The sequence below is a fragment of the Acipenser ruthenus genome, unplaced genomic scaffold (assembly GCF_902713425.1).
Source record: "Acipenser ruthenus unplaced genomic scaffold, fAciRut3.2 maternal haplotype, whole genome shotgun sequence".
NCBI lineage: Eukaryota > Metazoa > Chordata > Actinopteri > Acipenseriformes > Acipenseridae > Acipenser > Acipenser ruthenus.
Genome location: NW_026708189.1, coordinates 29,964 through 50,918, shown reverse-complemented (window position 1 = coordinate 50,918; position 20,955 = coordinate 29,964). Strand labels below are relative to the sequence as shown.

The following is a 20,955-nucleotide window of genomic DNA, read 5'->3' as shown; positions in this document are numbered from 1 at the left end:
GTACTCCTGACGAACTTCACCCATTGCCCGCATCGTACCGGCTCTTAAGGTAGCTTGTGTTGGAGCAGCAGGACAAGCTCGCCATCCCGCCCGCTGCTTTCCTGCATTATTGCTCACGAAAACACAACGCACCCAGGGGAGAGATACCATGGTAAATAGGTAACCTATTTGTTGTATCTTGTGTTCCTCGTAGTGTAATTCCCCACAATAACGACACTCTATCCAGGGTAACCCAAACAGAACAACTATTTATTATATGGTCTATAACATAGCCAGGCTGGTGATTATTCCTCTTAATTGCACACTACTGCTAGTCCTCATATTATTAACCATGACGCTACGAATCCGTCTGGAAATCTGCCCTCACGCTTCAGTTCTCTTTTTCGGAAGTGACGTCCTATCCAGCCGACGTCACTACACTTCCTCCCTTCTAAAGTTGCTACTACTATCTCGTCCGTGAATATCTAATTAACATAGTCCTTGAGATAATTTGGAGGAATTCTCGTCCTCACTGAATGTCTTGGTACTTCCTGTTGCATAGAACTATTTACAGATGTCTCTCCAGGATTCCTGCTTTGACCATCTCTGTGAAGATCCTCTGGTGCAGTTTGTTGCTCAGCCCTTTCTGGTGACCTCATCTCAGTACCTAACCGTTCTCCCTGCAATGTGGTGCTTCCTGACTCTGTAGTTATCTCTTGGTCTATTGGAATAACTGCTGGACTTTCCTCAGGGGTGTGTTTTTTTTCTCTCTCTCGGACTTGATCCACATGGCGTCTCACTATTTGTCCATTTCCTAATTTAGCAGTATATGAAACAGGACCTGTTGAATCTTGCACGATCGCTGAAATCCACCTTTCCCCTGGTCCAAAGTTCCTGACATAAACCAGATCTCCTCGCTCAAATGTTCTGAGCTTGGCATGTTTGTCATGTCTTTCTTTGACTCGCAGTTGTCTCTTCTGAATTTTCCTTTTTAAGTCAGGCTGTAGAAGATCCAATCGTAATTTTCTTCCCATGAGCATTTCAGCCGGAGACAAGCCTGTTGTTGATTGTGGTGTAATCCTGTAACTAAACAACGCTCTGGCCAATTTTACTTCCACAGTGTTTCCTGGTGTTTTCTTCAAATATTCTTTCACAGTTTGCACAGCCCTCTCTGCTAAACCATTAGATGCGGGATGGTAAGGCGCTGTTGTTACATGACTAATGCCATTTGCTTTCATAAAGCCTTGAAACTCTGAACTGAGGAAAGCAGTGCCATTGTCCGACACTATGGTTTCTGGTAATCCATGTGTACTGAAGCTGTGACGAAGTTTCTCTATTGTTGCTGAAGCTGTCGATGTATTGGAAGGGTAAACATCTATCCATTTTGAATGTGCGTCTATTATCACTAGGAACATTTTTCCTAGGAATGGGCCTGCATAATCGATATGTAGTCTTCTCCATGGTTTATCGGGCCACTCCCAAGGATGCAGTGGTGCTTGAGCTGGAGCTTTCTGGTGTATTTGGCATGTTTCACAAGTTTTGATTTGCATTTCAATGTCTTCGTCTATTTTTGGCCACCAAACGTAGCTTCGAGCTAGACCTTTCATGCGTGTAGACCCAGGGTGAGCCTGGTGTAACTGATTCAAGATTTGCACTCGGCCTGGTTTTGGTATAACCATCCTGGCTGCCCAGAGTATGCAACCATCTAGTACGCTCAATTCGTCTTTTCTGGAAAAGAAGGGCCTCATCTCTGTTTCATGTACTTGTGCCGGCCAACCTCTGAGCACATATTCTCGTACTCTCGCCAGCACTGGGTCCTTCCCTATCCACGCCCTAATTTGTGATGCAGTTACCGGGGGCATGTCCAAGTGGTCCATCAATAATACTCTGTCTTCAGTCCTTCCTGCTGGTGGGCTTTCTGGCAACGGAAGGCGACTAAAAGCATCTGCATTACCATGATCTTTTCCGGGCTTATACTGAATTGTATATTCGTATGCTCTTAAGGTTACTGCCCATCTCTGGATTCTGGGTGATGCCATCTGTGGAACAGCTTTCATCTCATTTAATAGGGTGATCAATGGCTTATGGTCTGTACAGATTGTAAAATGTCGACCATATATGTAATTGTGGAACTTTTGTACTCCAAATATCACTCCTAAACCTTCTTTGTCCAGCTGAGAATAATTCTTTTCTGCCTCTGTCAATGTTCTGGATACAAATCCAATTGGTTTTTCTACCCCCTCAGGCATACGGTGCGACAGAACAGCCCCTACTCCATATGGTGAAGCATCGCAGGACAAGATCAGCTCTTTAGTTGCATCATAGTGGACTAGCACATCCGATGACTGTAACAGTTTCTTTGATGCTTCAAAGGCTTCTTGTTGTTTAGCTCCCCACATCCATTTCACATCTTTGCGTAACAGTACATATAGGGCTGTCAACAGTGTTGATACCCTGGGAAGGAATTTATTATAATAATTCAATAGTCCCAGATATGCTTTTAATTCTGTTACATTCTTAGGAGCTGGGGCCTGTTGTATTGCCCTGACTTTGTCTTGCACCGGGTGCAAACCTGTGGCATCTATTTTGTGTCCTAGAAATACCACTTCTTTCTCGAGGAAAGTACACTTACTCCGTTTAAGGCGCAGACCTGCAGCTTCCAGCCTGCTTAACACTGTTGTCAAACTCTGGAGGTGTTCCTTTTCTGTGCTTCCTGTGACCAAGATATCATCTAGGTATATGGCCACGTTAGGGATCCCCTGCAACAACCCCTCCATAGTCCTCTGGAATATAGCAGGTGCTGAAGAAACACCAAAGGGAAGCCGATTATATCTAAACAGTCCTTTATGGGTATTTATGGTCACATACTCCTTGGACCCCTCATCTAATACAACCTGTTGGTATGCATGACTCATGTCTAGTTTAGTGAATCTCTCTCCCCCTGCCAGGATGGCAAATAAATCCTCAATCTTGGGGATTGGATACTGCTCCAGTTTGGACACTCTATTTACAGTGAGTTTATAATCCCCACAGATACGCACAGAGCCATCCGGTTTCAAGACAGGTACAATAGGCGCTGCCCAGTTTGAAAACTGCACAGGTTCTATAATCTTCTCCTTTAACAGTCGTTCCAGCTCCGCTTCCACTTTAGGCTTCATGGCATAGGGGACTGATCTGGGTTTGAAAAATCGGGGGTTGGTGTTGCCGTCAACGTATATTTTTGCTTTTGCTCCCTGTAAGGTGCCCAGTTCCTCTTTAAACACAGTTCCATGCACTTCTAACACATCACATAGCCTCTGACAGCTTGTTTGTGTCAATTGATGTAACACTCTCCAATCCATTTCTAACTTTGAAAGCCACCCTCTGCCTAGTAAATTTGGCCCTGAAGTAGCCACCACCACTAATGGTAATTTATTGACTTTTTCTTTGTATGTCACTGTCACTACAGCTGCTCCTAAAGTATCCACTAGCTGGCCTGTGTATGTTTTTAATTTAATTGTGCACTTTCCTAATGCCGGTGCTTGTTTGTTGTTCCATAATTTAGAATAAGCTGCTTGGCTCATTATGGTAACACTACAGCCAGTATCCACTTCAAATTCTACATGCCTTCCATTTACATCAAGCTTCATGGTAAAGGGATCTACTTTTGGAATATCCATGTTCACTATACTGTAGATTGTGTATATCTCTTCTGTTTCTTTGTTTGTTCCTGTATCGCCCCCTTCTGCTATGTGAAGAGCACTGCGGGTGTCATTAGAAGTAAATTGACGTTTCCCTTTCCCACTTGGAGACGTGTCTTGGCTTCCTCTTGCTTTGTTTCTGCAAGCTCTGCTAATATGGCCTTTAATGCCACAATTATAGCACGTTTCTAACTTAAATCTACACTCGTTTGAGTTATGCAGACCTCCACATCGATAACAATTAGTGCGCGCTGGCATTTTATACTGTCGCCTGCTAGTAAACACTTTGTTTACAGTAGACTGTGCTTGCTCTTGTTGCGCGCTGACACCCGTGTCGGTTGTATCTTTAAACTGTGACTGTAAGTCCTTTACATTTTTGTTTGCAGACTCCATAGCTTGGGCAATGTTTAAGGCAGAAATAAATGTTAACTGCGATTCAGACAGCAGTCTTCTCTGTATTGCGTTCTCATTTATGCCACAGACAAGTCTATCTCGTAACATTTGACTCAGTGCATCACCATAGTTACAGTCTTTAGCTAGCCTTCTTAATTCAGCTACGTAATCTCCCACAGTCTCATCAGTTTTCCTGTTCCTGGAATTAAATTTAAATCTTTCGACAATTTCACTTGGTTTGGGATTATAGTGGTTTTGTAGCAATTTGACTAAATCTTCAAACGATTTGTCTCCCGGTTTCTCAGGACTCAGTAGATTCCGTATTAAACTGTAGGTCTGTGCCCCCACGCCACTCAGTAGAATCGCTCTCTTTTTATCAGCAGCGTCAATGTCATTTGCAGTGAAAAAATGAGTTAATATCTCGCAATATTCTTCCCAAGTCTGAGAGTTAGCATCAAACGGAGAAACTGACCCCACTGTGCCTGACATTTTTCTTGGATTAGTTTATTCCAGCGTTTTATAATTAAGTAGTTTGCTTCTGTTATATATATATATATTTACCTTGAAAATCTTCTTACTTCACCCGATCCAATGTTGTGAGTAGTAAGCGCTGCTGTCTTTGTTTTCCCTTTTTTTTTTTTTTTGTTTTTTTTTTTTTTTTTTTGTTTTTTTTGTTTTCTAATTGTTTATCCTCGTCGCCATTTTATGTTGTATCTTGTGTTCCTCGTAGTGTAATTCCCCACAATAACGACACTCTATCCAGGGTAACCCAAACAGAACAACTATTTATTATATGGTCTATAACATAGCCAGGCTGGTGATTATTCCTCTTAATTGCACACTACTGCTAGTCCTCATATTATTAACCATGACGCTACGAATCCGTCTGGAAATCTGCCCTCACGCTTCAGTTCTCTTTTTCGGAAGTGACGTCCTATCCAGCCGACGTCACTACACTATTTAAATAGGTAACCTATTTACCATGGTATCCCTCCCCTGCGGCGGCTGCTCTTGATCTCCGGCTGCTCATGATCTCCGTGAACGCACCCGCTGTCTCCAAACCTTGCAGAGCAGCACATTGAAGCGCTTGAAAACACAGCACAACATTCCCTAATAACTCTTGCAATGCATTATGACTTCAAAGGTATGACTTTAAGTCTATGACATTATTATTTATTGATTTTATTTTGTTTTATTTCTTTGATCACCAACTGCCACGACAACACACTCGTTTTTTTTATGCAGTACTCCTGACGAACTTCACCCATTGCCCGCATCGTACCGGCTCTTAAGGTAGCTTGTGTTGGAGCAGCAGGACAAGCTCGCCATCCCGCCCGCTGCTTTCCTGCATTATTGCTCACGAAAACACAACGCACCCAGGGGAGAGATACCATGGTAAATAGTTAACCTATTTACCATGGTATCCCTCCCCTGCGGCGGCTGCTCTTGATCTCCGGCTGCTCATGATCTCCGTGAACGCACCCGCTGTCTCCAAACCTTGCAGAGCAGCACATTGAAGCGCTTGAAAACACAGCACAACATTCCCTAATAACACTTGCAATGCATTATGACTTCAAAGGTATGACTTTAAGTCTATGACATTATTATTTATTGATTTTATTTTGTTTTATTTCTTTGATCACCAACTGCCACGACAACACACTCGTTTTTTTTATGCAGTACTCCTGACGAACTTCACCCATTGCCCGCATCGTACCGGCTCTTAAGGTAGCTTGTGTTGGAGCAGCAGGACAAGCTCGCCATCCCGCCCGCTGCTTTCCTGCATTATTGCTCACGAAAACACAACGCACCCAGGGGAGAGATACCATGGTAAATAGGTAACCTATTTACCATGGTATCCCTCCCCTGCGGCGGCTGCTCTTGATCTCCGGCTGCTCATGATCTCCGTGAACGCACCCGCTGTCTCCAAACCTTGCAGAGCAGCACATTGAAGCGCTTGAAAACACAGCACAACATTCCCTAATAACACTTGCAATGCATTATGACTTCAAAGGTATGACTTTAAGTCTATGACATTATTATTTATTGATTTTATTTTGTTTTATTTCTTTGATCACCAACTGCCACGACAACACACTCGTTTTTTTTACGCAGTACTCCTGACGAACTTCACCCATTGCCCGCATCGTACCGGCTCTTAAGGTAGCTTGTGTTGGAGCAGCAGGACAAGCTCGCCATCCCGCCCGCTGCTTTCCTGCATTATTGCTCACGAAAACACAACGCACCCAGGGGAGAGATACCATGGTAAATAGGTAACCTATTTACCATGGTATCCCTCCCCTGCGGCGGCTGCTCTTGATCTCCGGCTGCTCATGATCTCCGTGAACGCACCCGCTGTCTCCAAACCTTGCAGAGCAGCACACTGAAGCGCTTGAAAACACAGCACAACATTCCCTAATAACACTTGCAATGCATTATGACTTCAAAGGTATGACTTTAAGTCTATGACATTATTATTTATTGATTTTATTTTGTTTTATTTCTTTGATCACCAACTGCCACGACAACACACTCGTTTTTTTTACGCAGTACTCCTGACGAACTTCACCCATTGCCCGCATCGTACCGGCTCTTAAGGTAGCTTGTGTTGGAGCAGCAGGACAAGCTCGCCATCCCGCCCGCTGCTTTCCTGCATTATTGCTCACGAAAACACAACGCACCCAGGGGAGAGATACCATGGTAAATAGGTAACCTATTTAAATAGGTAACCTATTTACCATGGTATCCCTCCCCTGCGGCGGCTGCTCTTGATCTCCGGCTGCTCATGATCTCCGTGAACGCACCCGCTGTCTCCAAACCTTGCAGAGCAGCACATTGAAGCGCTTGAAAACACAGCACAACATTCCCTAATAACTCTTGCAATGCATTATGACTTCAAAGGTATGACTTTAAGTCTATGACATTATTATTTATTGATTTTATTTTGTTTTATTTCTTTGATCACCAACTGCCACGACAACACACTCGTTTTTTTATGCAGTACTCCTGACGAACTTCACCCATTGCCCGCATCGTACCGGCTCTTAAGGTAGCTTGTGTTGGAGCAGCAGGACAAGCTCGCCATCCCGCCCGCTGCTTTCCTGCATTATTGCTCACGAAAACACAACGCACCCAGGGGAGAGATACCATGGTAAATAGGTAACCTATTTACCATGGTATCCCTCCCCTGCGGCGGCTGCTCTTGATCTCCGGCTGCTCATGATCTCCGTGAACGCACCCGCTGTCTCCAAACCTTGCAGAGCAGCACATTGAAGCGCTTGAAAACACAGCACAACATTCCCTAATAACACTTGCAATGCATTATGACTTCAAAGGTATGACTTTAAGTCTATGACATTATTATTTATTGATTTTATTTTGTTTTATTTCTTTGATCACCAACTGCCACGACAACACACTCGTTTTTTTTATGCAGTACTCCTGACGAACTTCACCCATTGCCCGCATCGTACCGGCTCTTAAGGTAGCTTGTGTTGGAGCAGCAGGACAAGCTCGCCATCCCGCCCGCTGCTTTCCTGCATTATTGCTCACGAAAACACAACGCACCCAGGGGAGAGATACCATGGTAAATAGGTAACCTATTTACCATGGTATCCCTCCCCTGCGGCGGCTGCTCTTGATCTCCGGCTGCTCATGATCTCCGTGAACGCACCCGCTGTCTCCAAACCTTGCAGAGCAGCACATTGAAGCGCTTGAAAACACAGCACAACATTCCCTAATAACACTTGCAATGCATTATGACTTCAAAGGTATGACTTTAAGTCTATGACATTATTATTTATTTATTTTATTTTGTTTTATTTCTTTGATCACCAACTGCCACGACAACACACTCGTTTTTTTTATGCAGTACTCCTGACGAACTTCACCCATTGCCCGCATCGTACCGGCTCTTAAGGTAGCTTGTGTTGGAGCAGCAGGACAAGCTCGCCATCCCGCCCGCTGCTTTCCTGCATTATTGCTCACGAAAACACAACGCACCCAGGGGAGAGATACCATGGTAAATAGGTAACCTATTTACCATGGTATCCCTCCCCTGCGGCGGCTGCTCTTGATCTCCGGCTGCTCATGATCTCCGTGAACGCACCCGCTGTCTCCAAACCTTGCAGAGCAGCACATTGAAGCGCTTGAAAACACAGCACAACATTCCCTAATAACACTTGCAATGCATTATGACTTCAAAGGTATGACTTTAAGTCTATGACATTATTATTTATTGATTTTATTTTGTTTTATTTCTTTGATCACCAACTGCCACGACAACACACTCGTTTTTTTTATGCAGTACTCCTGACGAACTTCACCCATTGCCCGCATCGTACAGGCTCTTAAGGTAGCTTGTGTTGGAGCAGCAGGACAAGCTCGCCATCCCGCCCGCTGCTTTCCTGCATTATTGCTCACGAAAACACAACGCACCCAGGGGAGAGATACCATGGTAAATAGGTAACCTATTTACCATGGTATCCCTCCCCTGCGGCGGCTGCTCTTGATCTCCGGCTGCTCATGATCTCCGTGAACGCACCCGCTGTCTCCAAACCTTGCAGAGCAGCACATTGAAGCGCTTGAAAACACAGCACAACATTCCCTAATAACACTTGCAATGCATTATGACTTCAAGGGTATGACTTTAAGTCTATGACATTATTATTTATTGATTTTATTTTGTTTTATTTCTTTGATCACCAACTGCCACGACAACACACTCGTTTTTTTTATGCAGTACTCCTGACGAACTTCACCCATTGCCCGCATCGTACCGGCTCTTAAGGTAGCTTGTGTTGGAGCAGAAGGACAAGCTCGCCATCCCGCCCGCTGCTTTCCTGCATTATTGCTCACGAAAACACAACGCACCCAGGGGAGAGATACCATGGTAAATAGGTAACCTATTTACCATGGTATCCCTCCCCTGCGGCGGCTGCTCTTGATCTCCGGCTGCTCATGATCTCCGTGAACGCACCCGCTGTCTCCATACCTTGCAGAGCAGCACATTGAAGCGCTTGAAAACACAGCACAACATTCCCTAATAACAATTGCAATGCATTATGACTTCAAAGGTATGACTTTAAGTCTATGACATTATTATTTATTGATTTTATTTTGTTTTATTTCTTTGATCACCAACTGCCACGACAACACACTCGTTTTTTTATGCAGTACTCCTGACGAACTTCACCCATTGCCCGCATCGTACCGGCTCTTAAGGTAGCTTGTGTTGGAGCAGCAGGACAAGCTCGCCATCCCGCCCGCTGCTTTCCTGCATTATTGCTCACCAAAACACAACGCACCCAGGGGAGAGATACCATGGTAAATAGGTAACCTATTTAATAGGTAACCTATTTACCATGGTATCCCTCCCCTGCGGCGGCTGCTCTTGATCTCCGGCTGCTCATGATCTCCGTGAACGCAACCGCTGTCTCCAAACCTTGCAGAGCAGCACATTGAAGCGCTTGAAAACACAGCACAACATTCCCTAATAACACTTGCAATTATGACTTTAAGTCTATGACATTATTATTTATTGATTTTATTTTGTTTTATTTCTTTGATCACCAACTGCCACGACAACACACTCGTTTTTTTTATGCAGTACTCCTGACGAACTTCACCCATTGCCCGCATCGTACCGGCTCTTAAGGTAGCTTGTGTTGGAGCAGCAGGACAAGCTCGCCATCCTGCCCGCTGCTTTCCTGCATTATTGCTCACGAAAACACAACGCACCCAGGGGAGAGATACCATGGTAAATAGGTAACCTATTTACCATGGTATCCCTCCCCTACGGCGGCTGCTCTTGATCTCCGGCTGCTCATGATCTCCGTGAACGCACCCGCTGTCTCCAAACCTTGCAGAGCAGCACATTGAAGCGCTTGAAAACACAGGCACAACATTCCCTAATAACACTTGCAATGCATTATGACTTCAAAGGTATGACTTTAAGTCTATGACATTATTATTTATTGATTTTATTTTGTTTTATTTCTTTGATCACCAACTGCCACGACAACACACTCGTTTTTTTTTATGCAGTACTCCTGACGAACTTCACCCATTGCCCGCATCGTACCGGCTCTTAAGGTAGCTTGTGTTGGAGCAGCAGGACAAGCTCGCCATCCCGCCCGCTGCTTTTCTGCATTATTGCTCACGAAAACACAACGCACCCAGGGGAGAGATACCATGGTAAATAGGGTAACCTATTTACCATGGTATCCCTCCCCTGCGGCGGCTGCTCTTGATCTCCGGCTGCTCATGATCTCCGTGAACGCACCCTCTGTGTCCAAACCTTGCAGAGCAGCACATTGAAGCGCTTGAAAACACAGCACAACATTCCCTAATAACACTTGCAATGCATTATGACTTCAAAGGTATGACTTTAAGTCTATGACATTATTATTTATTGATTTTATTTTGTTTTATTTCTTTGATCACCAACTGCCACGACAACACACTCGTTTTTTTACGCAGTACTCCTGACGAACTTCACCCATTGCCCGCATCGTACCGGCTCTTAAGGTAGCTTGTGTTGGAGCAGCAGGACAAGCTCGCCATCCCGCCCGCTGCTTTCCTGCATTATTGCTCACGAAAACACAACGCACCCAGGGGAGAGATACCATGGTAAATAGGTAACCTATTTACCATGGTATCCTCCCCTGCGGCGGCTGCTCTTGATCTCCGGCTGCTCATGATCTCCGTGGAACGCACCCGCTGTCTCCAAACCTTGCAGAGCAGCACATTGAAGCGCTTGAAAACACAGCACAACATTCCCTAATAACACTTGCAATGCATTATGACTTCAAAGGTATGACTTTAAGTCTATGACATTATTATTTATTGATTTTATTTTGTTTTATTTCTTTGATCACCAACTGCCACGACAACACACTCGTTTTTTTTTTATGCAGTACTCCTGACGAACTTCACCCATTGCCCGCATCGTACCGGCTCTTAAGGTAGCTTGTGTTGGAGCAGCAGGACAAGGCTCGCCATCCCGCCCGCTGCTTTCCTGCATTATTGCTCACGAAAACACAACGCACCCCAGGGGAGAGATACCATGGTAAATAGGTAACCTATTTACCATGGTATCCCTCCCCTGCGGCGGCTGCTCTTGATCTCCGGCTGCTCATGATCTCCGTGAACGCACCCGCTGTCTCCAAACCTTGCAGAGCAGCACATTGAAGCGCTTGAAAACACAGCACAACATTCCCTAATAACACTTGCAATGCATTATGACTTTAAGTCTATGACATTATTATTTATTGATTTTATTTTGTTTTATTTCTTTGATCACCAACTGCCACGACAACACACTCGTTTTTTTTATGCAGTACTCCTGACGAACTTCACCCCATTGCCCGCATCGTACCGGCTCTTAAGGTAGCTTGTGTTGGAGCAGCAGGACAAGCTCGCCATCCCGCCCGCTGCTTTCCTGCATTATTGCTCACGAAAACACAACGCACCCAGGGGAGAGATACCATGGTAAATAGGTAACCTATTTACCATGGTATCCCTCCCCTGCGGCGGCTGCTCTTGATCTCCGGCTGCTCATGATCTCCGTGAACGCACCCGCTGTCTCCAAACCTTGCAGAGCAGCACATTGAAGCGCTTGAAAACACAGCACAACATTCCCTAATAACACTTGCAATGCATTATGACTTCAAAGGTATGACTTTAAGTCTATGACATTATTATTTATTGATTTTATTTTGTTTTATTTCTTTGATCACCAACTGCCACGACAACACACTCGTTTTTTTTATGCAGTACTCCTGACGAACTTCACCCATTGCCCGCATCGTACAGGCTCTTAAGGTAGCTTGTGTTGGAGCAGCAGGACAAGCTCGCCATCCCGCCCGCTGCTTTCCTGCATTATTGCTCACGAAAACACAACGCACCCAGGGGAGAGATACCATGGTAAATAGGTAACCTATTTACCATGGTATCCCTCCCCTGCGGCGGCTGCTCTTGATCTCCGGCTGCTCATGATCTCCGTGAACGCACCCGCTGTCTCCAAACCTTGCAGAGCAGCACATTGAAGCGCTTGAAAACACAGCACAACATTCCCTAATAACACTTGCAATGCATTATGACTTCAAGGGTATGACTTTAAGTCTATGACATTATTATTTATTGATTTTATTTTGTTTTATTTCTTTGATCACCAACTGCCACGACAACACACTCGTTTTTTTTTATGCAGTACTCCTGACGAACTTCACCCATTGCCCCGCATCGTACCGGCTCTTAAGGTAGCTTGTGTTGGAGCAGAAGGACAAGCTCGCCATCCCGCCCGCTGCTTTCCTGCATTATTGCTCACGAAAACACAACGCACCAGGGGAGAGATACCATGGTAAATAGGTAACCTATTTACCATGGTATCCCTCCCCTGCGGCGGCTGCTCTTGATCTCCGGCTGCTCATGATCTCCGTGAACGCACCCGCTGTCTCCATACCTTGCAGAGCAGCACATTGAAGCGCTTGAAAACACAGCACAACATTCCCTAATAACAATTGCAATGCATTATGACTTCAAAGGTATGACTTTAAGTCTATGACATTATTATTTATTGATTTTATTTTGTTTTATTTCTTTGATCACCAACTGCCACGACAACACACTCGTTTTTTTATGCAGTACTCCTGACGAACTTCACCCATTGCCCGCATCGTACCGGCTCTTAAGGTAGCTTGTGTTGGAGCAGCAGGACAAGCTCGCCATCCCGCCCGCTGCTTTCCCTGCATTATTGCTCACCAAAACACAACGCACCCAGGGGAGAGATACCATGGTAAATAGGTAACCTATTTAATAGGTAACCTATTTACCATGGTATCCCTCCCCCTGCGGCGGCTGCTCTTGATCTCCGGCTGCTCATGATCTCCGTGAACGCAACCGCTGTCTCCAAACCTTGCAGAGCAGCACATTGAAGCGCTTGAAAACACAGCACAACATTCCCTAATAACACTTGCAATGCATTATGACTTCAAAGGTATGACTTTAAGTCTATGACATTATTATTTATTGATTTTATTTTGTTTTATTTCTTTGATCACCAACTGCCACGACAACACACTCGTTTTTTTTATGCAGTACTCCTGACGAACTTCACCCATTGCCCGCATCGTACCGGCTCTTAAGGGTAGCTTGTGTTGGAGCAGCAGGACAAGCTCGCCATCCCGCCCGCTGCTTTCCTGCATTATTGCTCACGAAAACACAACGCACCCAGGGGAGAGATACCATGGTAAATAGGTAACCTATTTACCATGGTATCCCTCCCCTACGGCGGCTGCTCTTGATCTCCGGCTGCTCATGATCTCCGTGAACGCACCCGCTGTCTCCAAACCTTGCAGAGCAGGCACATTGAAGCGCTTGAAAACACAGCACAACATTCCCTAATAACACTTGCAATGCATTATGACTTCAAAGGTATGACTTTAAGTCTATGACATTATTATTTATTGATTTTATTTTGTTTTATTTCTTTGATCACCAACTGCCACGACAACACACTCGTTTTTTTTTATGCAGTACTCCTGACGAACTTCACCCATTGCCCGCATCGTACCGGCTCTTAAGGTAGCTTGTGTTGGAGCAGCAGGACAAGCTCGCCATCCCGCCCGCTGCTTTTCTGCATTATTGCTCACGAAAACACAACGCACCCAGGGGAGAGATACCATGGTAAATAGGTAACCTATTTACCATGGTATCCCTCCCCTGCGGCGGGCTGCTCTTGATCTCCGGCTGCTCATGATCTCCGGTGAACGCACCCTCTGTGTCCAAACCTTGCAGAGCAGCACATTGAAGCGCTTGAAAACACAGCACAACATTCCCTAATAACACTTGCAATGCATTATGACTTCAAAGGTATGACTTTAAGTCTATGACATTATTATTTATTGATTTTATTTTGTTTTATTTCTTTGATCACCAACTGCCACGGACAACACACTCGTTTTTTTACGCAGTACTCCTGACGAACTTCACCCATTGCCCGCATCGTACCGGCTCTTAAGGTAGCTTGTGTTGGAGCAGCAGGACAAGCTCGCCATCCCGCCCGCTGCTTTCCTGCATTATTGCTCACGAAAACACAACGCACCCAGGGGAGAGATACCATGGTAAATAGGTAACCTATTTACCATGGTATCCCTCCCCTGCGGCGGCTGCTCTTGATCTCCGGCTGCTCATGATCTCCGTGAACGCACCCGCTGTCTCCAAACCTTGCAGAGCAGGCACATTGAAGCGCTTGAAAACACAGCACAACATTCCCTAATAACACTTGCAATGCATTATGACTTCAAAGGTATGACTTTAAGTCTATGACATTATTATTTATTGATTTTATTTTGTTTTATTTCTTTGATCACCAACTGCCACGACAACACACTCGATTTTTTTATGCAGTACTCCTGACGAACTTCACCCATTGCCCGCATCGTACCGGCTCTTAAGGTAGCTTGTGTTGGAGCAGCAGGACAAGCTCGCCATCCCGCCCGCTGCTTTCCTGCATTATTGCTCACGAAAACACAACGCACCCAGGGGAGAGATACCATGGTAAATAGGTAACCTATTTACCATGGTATCCCTCCCCCTGGCGGCGGCTGCTCTTGATCTCCGGCTGCTCATGATCTCCGTGAACGCACCCGCTGTCTCCAAACCTTGCAGAGCAGCACATTGAAGCGCTTGAAAACACAGCACAACATTCCCTAATAACACTTGCAATGCATTATGACTTCAAAGGTATGACTTTAAGTCTATGACATTATTATTTATTGATTTTATTTTGTTTTATTTCTTTGATCACCAACTGCCACGACAACACACTCGTTTTTTTATGCAGTACTCCTGACGAACTTCACCCATTGCCCGCATCGTACCGGCTCTTAAGGTAGCTTGTGTTGGAGCAGCAGGACAAGCTCGCCATCCCGCCCGCTGCTTTCCTGCATTATTGCTCACGAAAACACAACGCACCCAGGGGAGAGATACCATGGTAAATAGGTAACCTATTTACCATGGTATCCCTCCCCTGCGGCGGCTGCTCTTGATCTCCGGCTGCTCATGATCTCCGTGAACGCACCCGCTGTCTCCAAACCTTGCAGAGCAGCACATTGAAGCGCTTGAAAACACAGCACAACATTCCCTAATAACACTTGCAATGCATTATGACTTCAAAGGTATGACTTTAAGTCTATGACATTATTATTTATTGATTTTATTTTGTTTTATTTCTTTGATCACCAACTGCCACGACAACACACTCGTTTTTTTACGCAGTACTCCTGACGAACTTCACCCATTGCCCGCATCGTACCGGCTCTTAAGGTAGCTTGTGTTGGAGCAGCAGGACAAGCTCGCCATCCCGCCCGCTGCTTTTCTGCATTATTGCTCACGAAAACACAACGCACCCAGGGGAGAGATACCATGTTAAATAGGTAACCAATTTACCATGGTATCCCTCCCCTGCGGCGGCTGCTCTTGATCTCCGGCTGCTCATGATCTCCGTGAACGCACCCGCTGTCTCCAAACCTTGCAGAGCAGCACATTGAAGCGCTTGAAAACACAGCACAACATTCCCTAATAACACTTGCAATGCATTATGACTTCAAAGGTATGACTTTAAGTCTATGACATTATTATTTATTGATTTTATTTTGTTTTATTTCTTTGATCACCAACTGCCACGACAACACACTCGTTTTTTTTTTATGCAGTACTCCTGACGAACTTCACCCATTGCCCGCATCGTAACGGCTTTAAGGTAGCTTGTGTTGGAGCAGCAGGACAAGCTCGCCATCCCGCCCGCTGCTTTCCTGCATTATTGCTCACGAAAACACAACACACCCAGGGGAGAGATACCATGGTAAATAGGTAACCTCTATAACCTCTCCCCTGGGTAACCTATTTACCATGGTATCCCTCCCCTGCGGCGGCTGCTCTTGATCTCCGGCTGCTCATGATCTCCGTGAACGCACCCGCTGTCTCCAAACCTTGCAGAGCAGCACATTGAAGCGCTTGAAAACACAGCACAACATTCCCTAATAACACTTGCAATGCATTATGACTTCAAAGGTATGACTTTAAGTCTATGACATTATTATTTATTGATTTTATTTTGTTTTATTTCTTTGATCACCAACTGCCACGACAACACACTCGTTATTTTTATGCAGTACTCCTGACGAACTTCACCCATTGCCCGCATCGTACCGGCTCTTAAGGTAGCTTGTGTTGGAGCAGCAGGACAAGCTCGCCATCCCGCCCGCTGCTTTCCTGCATTATTGCTCACGAAAAACACAACGCACCCAGGGGACTGCTCTTGATCTCCGGCTGCTCATGATCTCCGTGAACGCACCCGCTGTCTCCAAACCTTGCAGAGCAGCACATTGAAGCGCTTGAAAACACAGCACAACATTCCCTAATAACACTTGCAATGCATTATGACTTTCAAAGGTATGACTTTAAGTCTATGACATTATTATTTATTTATTTTATTTTGTTTTATTTCTTTGATCACCAACTGCCACGACAACACACTCGTTTTTTTTTATGCAGTACTCCTGACGAACTTCACCCATTGCCCGCATCGTACCGGCTCTTAAGGTTAGCTTGTGTTGGAGCAGCAGGACAAGCTCGCCATCCCGCCCGCTGCTTTCCTGCATTATTGCTCACGAAAACACAACGCACCCAGGGGAGAGATACCATGGTAAATAGGTAACCTATTTACCATGGTATCCCTCCCCTGCGGCGGCTGCTCTTGATCTCCGGCTGCTCATGATCTCCGTGAACGCACCCGCTGTCTCCAAACCTTGCAGAGCAGCACATTGAAGCGCTTGAAAACACAGCACAACATTCCCTAATAACACTTGCAATGCATTATGACTTCAAAGGTATGACTTTAAGTCTATGACATTATTATTTATTGATTTTATTTTGTTTTATTTCTTTGATCACCAACTGCCACGACAACACACTCGTTTTTTTTACGCAGTACTCCTGACGAACTTCACCCATTGCCCGCATCGTACCGGCTCTTAAGGTAGCTTGTGTTGGAGCAGCAGGACAAGCTCGCCATCCCGCCCGCTGCTTTCCTGCATTATTGCTCACGAAAACACAACGCACCCAGGGGAGAGATACCATGGTAAATAGGTAACCTATTTACCATGGTATCCCTCCCCTGCGGCGGCTGCTCTTGATCTCCGGCTGCTCATGATCTCCGTGAACGCACCCGCTGTCTCCAAACCTTGCAGAGCAGCACATTGAAGCGCTTGAAAACACAGCACAACATTCCCTAATAACACTTGCAATGCATTATGACTTCAAAGGTATGACTTTAAGTCTATGACATTATTATTTATTGATTTTATTTTGTTTTATTTCTTTGATCACCAACTGCCACGACAACACACTCGTTTTTTTTATGCAGTACTCCTGACGAACTTCACCCATTGCCCGCATCGTACAGGCTCTTAAGGTAGCTTGTGTTGGAGCAGCAGGACAAGCTCGCCATCCCGCCCGCTGCTTTCCTGCATTATTGCTCACCAAAACACAACGCACCCAGGGGAGAGATACCATGGTAAATAGGTAACCTATTTAATAGGTAACCTATTTACCATGGTATCCCTCCCCTGCGGCGGCTGCTCTTGATCTCCGGCTGCTCATGATCTCCGTGAACGCAACCGCTGTCTCCAAACCTTGCAGAGCAGCACATTGAAGCGCTTGAAAACACAGCACAACATTCCCTAATAACACTTGCAATGCATTATGACTTCAAAGGTATGACTTTAAGTCTATGACATTATTATTTATTGATTTTATTTTGTTTTATTTCTTTGATCACCAACTGCCACGACAACACACTCGTTTTTTTTATGCAGTACTCCTGACGAACTTCACCCATTGCCCGCATCGTACCGGCTCTTAAGGTAGCTTGTGTTGGAGCAGCAGGACAAGCTCGCCATCCCGCCCGCTGCTTTTCTGCATTATTGCTCACGAAAACACAACGCACCCAGGGGAGAGATACCATGGTAAATAGGTAACCTATTTACCATGGTATCCCTCCCCTGCGGCGGCTGCTCTTGATCTCCGGCTGCTCATGATCTCCGTGAACGCACCCTCTGTGTCCAAACCTTGCAGAGCAGCACATTGAAGCGCTTGAAAACACAGCACAACATTCCCTAATAACACTTGCAATGCATTATGACTTCAAAGGTATGACTTTAAGTCTATGACATTATTATTTATAGATTTTATTTTGTTTTATTTCTTTGATCACCAACTGCCACGACAACACACTCGTTTTTTTACGCAGTACTCCTGACGAACTTCACCCATTGCCCGCATCGTACCGGCTCTTAAGGTAGCTTGTGTTGGAGCAGCAGGACAAGCTCGCCATCCCGCCCGCTGCTTTCCTGCATTATTGCTCACGAAAACACAACGCACCCAGGGGAGAGATACCATGGTAAATAGGTAACCTATTTACCATGGTATCCCTCCCCTGCGGCGGCTGCTCTTGATCTCCGGCTGCTCATGATCTCCGTGAACGCACCCGCTGTCTCCAAACCTTGCAGAGCAGCACATTGAAGCGCTTGAAAACACAGCACAACATTCCCTAATAACACTTGCAATGCATTATGACTTCAAAGGTATGACTTTAAGTCTATGACATTATTATTTATTGATTTTATTTTGTTTTATTTCTTTGATCACCAACTGCCACGACAACACACTCGATTTTTTTATGCAGTACTCCTGACGAACTTCACCCATTGCCCGCATCGTACCGGCTCTTAAGGTAGCTTGTGTTGGAGCAGCAGGACAAGCTCGCCATCCCGCCCGCTGCTTTCCTGCATTATTGCTCACGAAAACACAACGCACCCAGGGGAGAGATACCATGGTAAATAGGTAACCTATTTACCATGGTATCCCTCCCCTGCGGCGGCTGCTCTTGATCTCCGGCTGCTCATGATCTCCGTGAACGCACCCGCTGTCTCCAAACCTTGCAGAGCAGCACATTGAAGCGCTTGAAAACACAGCACAACATTCCCTAATAACACTTGCAATGCATTATGACTTCAAAGGTATGACTTTAAGTCTATGACATTATTATTTATTGATTTTATTTTGTTTTATTTCTTTGATCACCAACTGCCACGACAACACACTCGTTTTTTTACGCAGTACTCCTGACGAACTTCACCCATTGCCCGCATCGTACCGGCTCTTAAGGTAGCTTGTGTTGGAGCAGCAGGACAAGCTCGCCATCCCGCCCGCTGCTTTCCTGCATTATTGCTCACGAAAACACAACGCACCCAGGGGAGAGATACCATGTTAAATAGGTAACCAATTTACCATGGTATCCCTCCCCTGCGGCGGCTGCTCTTGATCTCCGGCTGCTCATGATCTCCGTGAACGCACCCGCTGTCTCCAAACCTTGCAGAGCAGCACATTGAAGCGCTTGAAAACACAGCACAACATTCCCTAATAACACTTGCAATGCATTATGACTTCAAAGGTATGACTTTAAGTCTATGACATTATTATTTATTGATTTTATTTTGTTTTATTTCTTTGATCACCAACTGCCACGACAACACACTCGTTTTTTTTTATGCAGTACTCCTGACGAACTTCACCCATTGCCCGCATCGTAACGGCTTTAAGGTAGCTTGTGTTGGAGCAGCAGGACAAGCTCGCCATCCCGCCCGCTGCTTTCCTGCATTATTGCTCACGAAAACACAACACACCAAGGGGAGAGATACCATGGTAAATAGGTAACCTCTATAACCTCTCCCCTGGGTAACCTATTTACCATGGTATCCCTCCCCTGCGGCGGCTGCTCTTGATCTCCGGCTGCTCATGATCTCCGTGAACGCACCCGCTGTCTCCAAACCTTGCAGAGCAGCACATTGAAGCGCTTGAAAACACAGCACAACATTCCCTAATAACACTTGCAATGCATTATGACTTCAAAGGTATGACTTTAAGTCTATGACATTATTATTTATTGATTTTATTTTGTTTTATTTCTTTGATCACCAACTGCCACGACAACACACTCGTTATTTTTATGCAGTACTCCTGACGAACTTCACCCATTGCCCGCATCGTACCGGCTCTTAAGGTAGCTTGTGTTGGAGCAGCAGGACAAGCTCGCCATCCCGCCCGCTGCTTTCCTGCATTATTGCTCACGAAAACACAACGCACCCAGGGGAGAGATACCATGGTAAATAGGTAACCTATTTACCATGGTATCCCTCCCCTGCGGCGGCTGCTCTTGATCTCCGGCTGCTCATGATCTCCGTGAACGCACCCGCTGTCTCCAAACCTTGCAGAGCAGCACATTGAAGCGCTTGAAAACACAGCACAACATTCCCTAATAACACTTGCAATGCATTATGACTTCAAAGGTATGACTTTAAGTCTATGACATTATTATTTATTTATTTTATTTTGTTTTATTTCTTTGATCACCAACTGCCACGACAACACACTCGTTTTTTTTATGCAGTACTCCTGACGAACTTCACCCATTGCCCGCATCGTACCGGCTCTTAAGGTAGCTTGTGTTGGAGCAGCAGGACAAGCTCGCCATCCCGCCCGCTGCTTTCCTGCATTATTGCTCACGAAAACACAACGCACCCAGGGGAGAGATACCATGGTAAATAGGTAACCTATTTACCATGGTATCCCTCCCCTGCGGCGGCTGCTCTTGATCTCCGGCTGCTCATGATCTCCGTGAACGCACCCGCTGTCTCCAAACCTTGCAGAGCAGCACATTGAAGCGCTTGAAAACACAGCACAACATTCCCTAATAACACTTGCAATGCATTATGACTTCAAAGGTATGACTTTAAGTCTATGACATTATTATTTATTGATTTTATTTTGTTTTATTTCT

The 20,955-nt window shown here is 45.4% G+C and overlaps 1 protein-coding gene across 1 annotated transcript; it reads right to left on the bottom strand.

Annotated features, from left to right (window-relative positions):
• Positions 1-428: 428 nt before the first annotated feature.
• LOC131729993 (uncharacterized protein K02A2.6-like) lies at positions 429-4,978 on the bottom strand. The gene has a single exon (XM_059020229.1). It carries the CDS (start codon positions 4,539-4,541, stop codon positions 465-467), a length of 4,077 nt encoding a protein of 1,358 aa, XP_058876212.1. The 5' UTR covers positions 4,542-4,978; the 3' UTR covers positions 429-464.
• Positions 4,979-20,955: the final 15,977 nt, after the last annotated feature.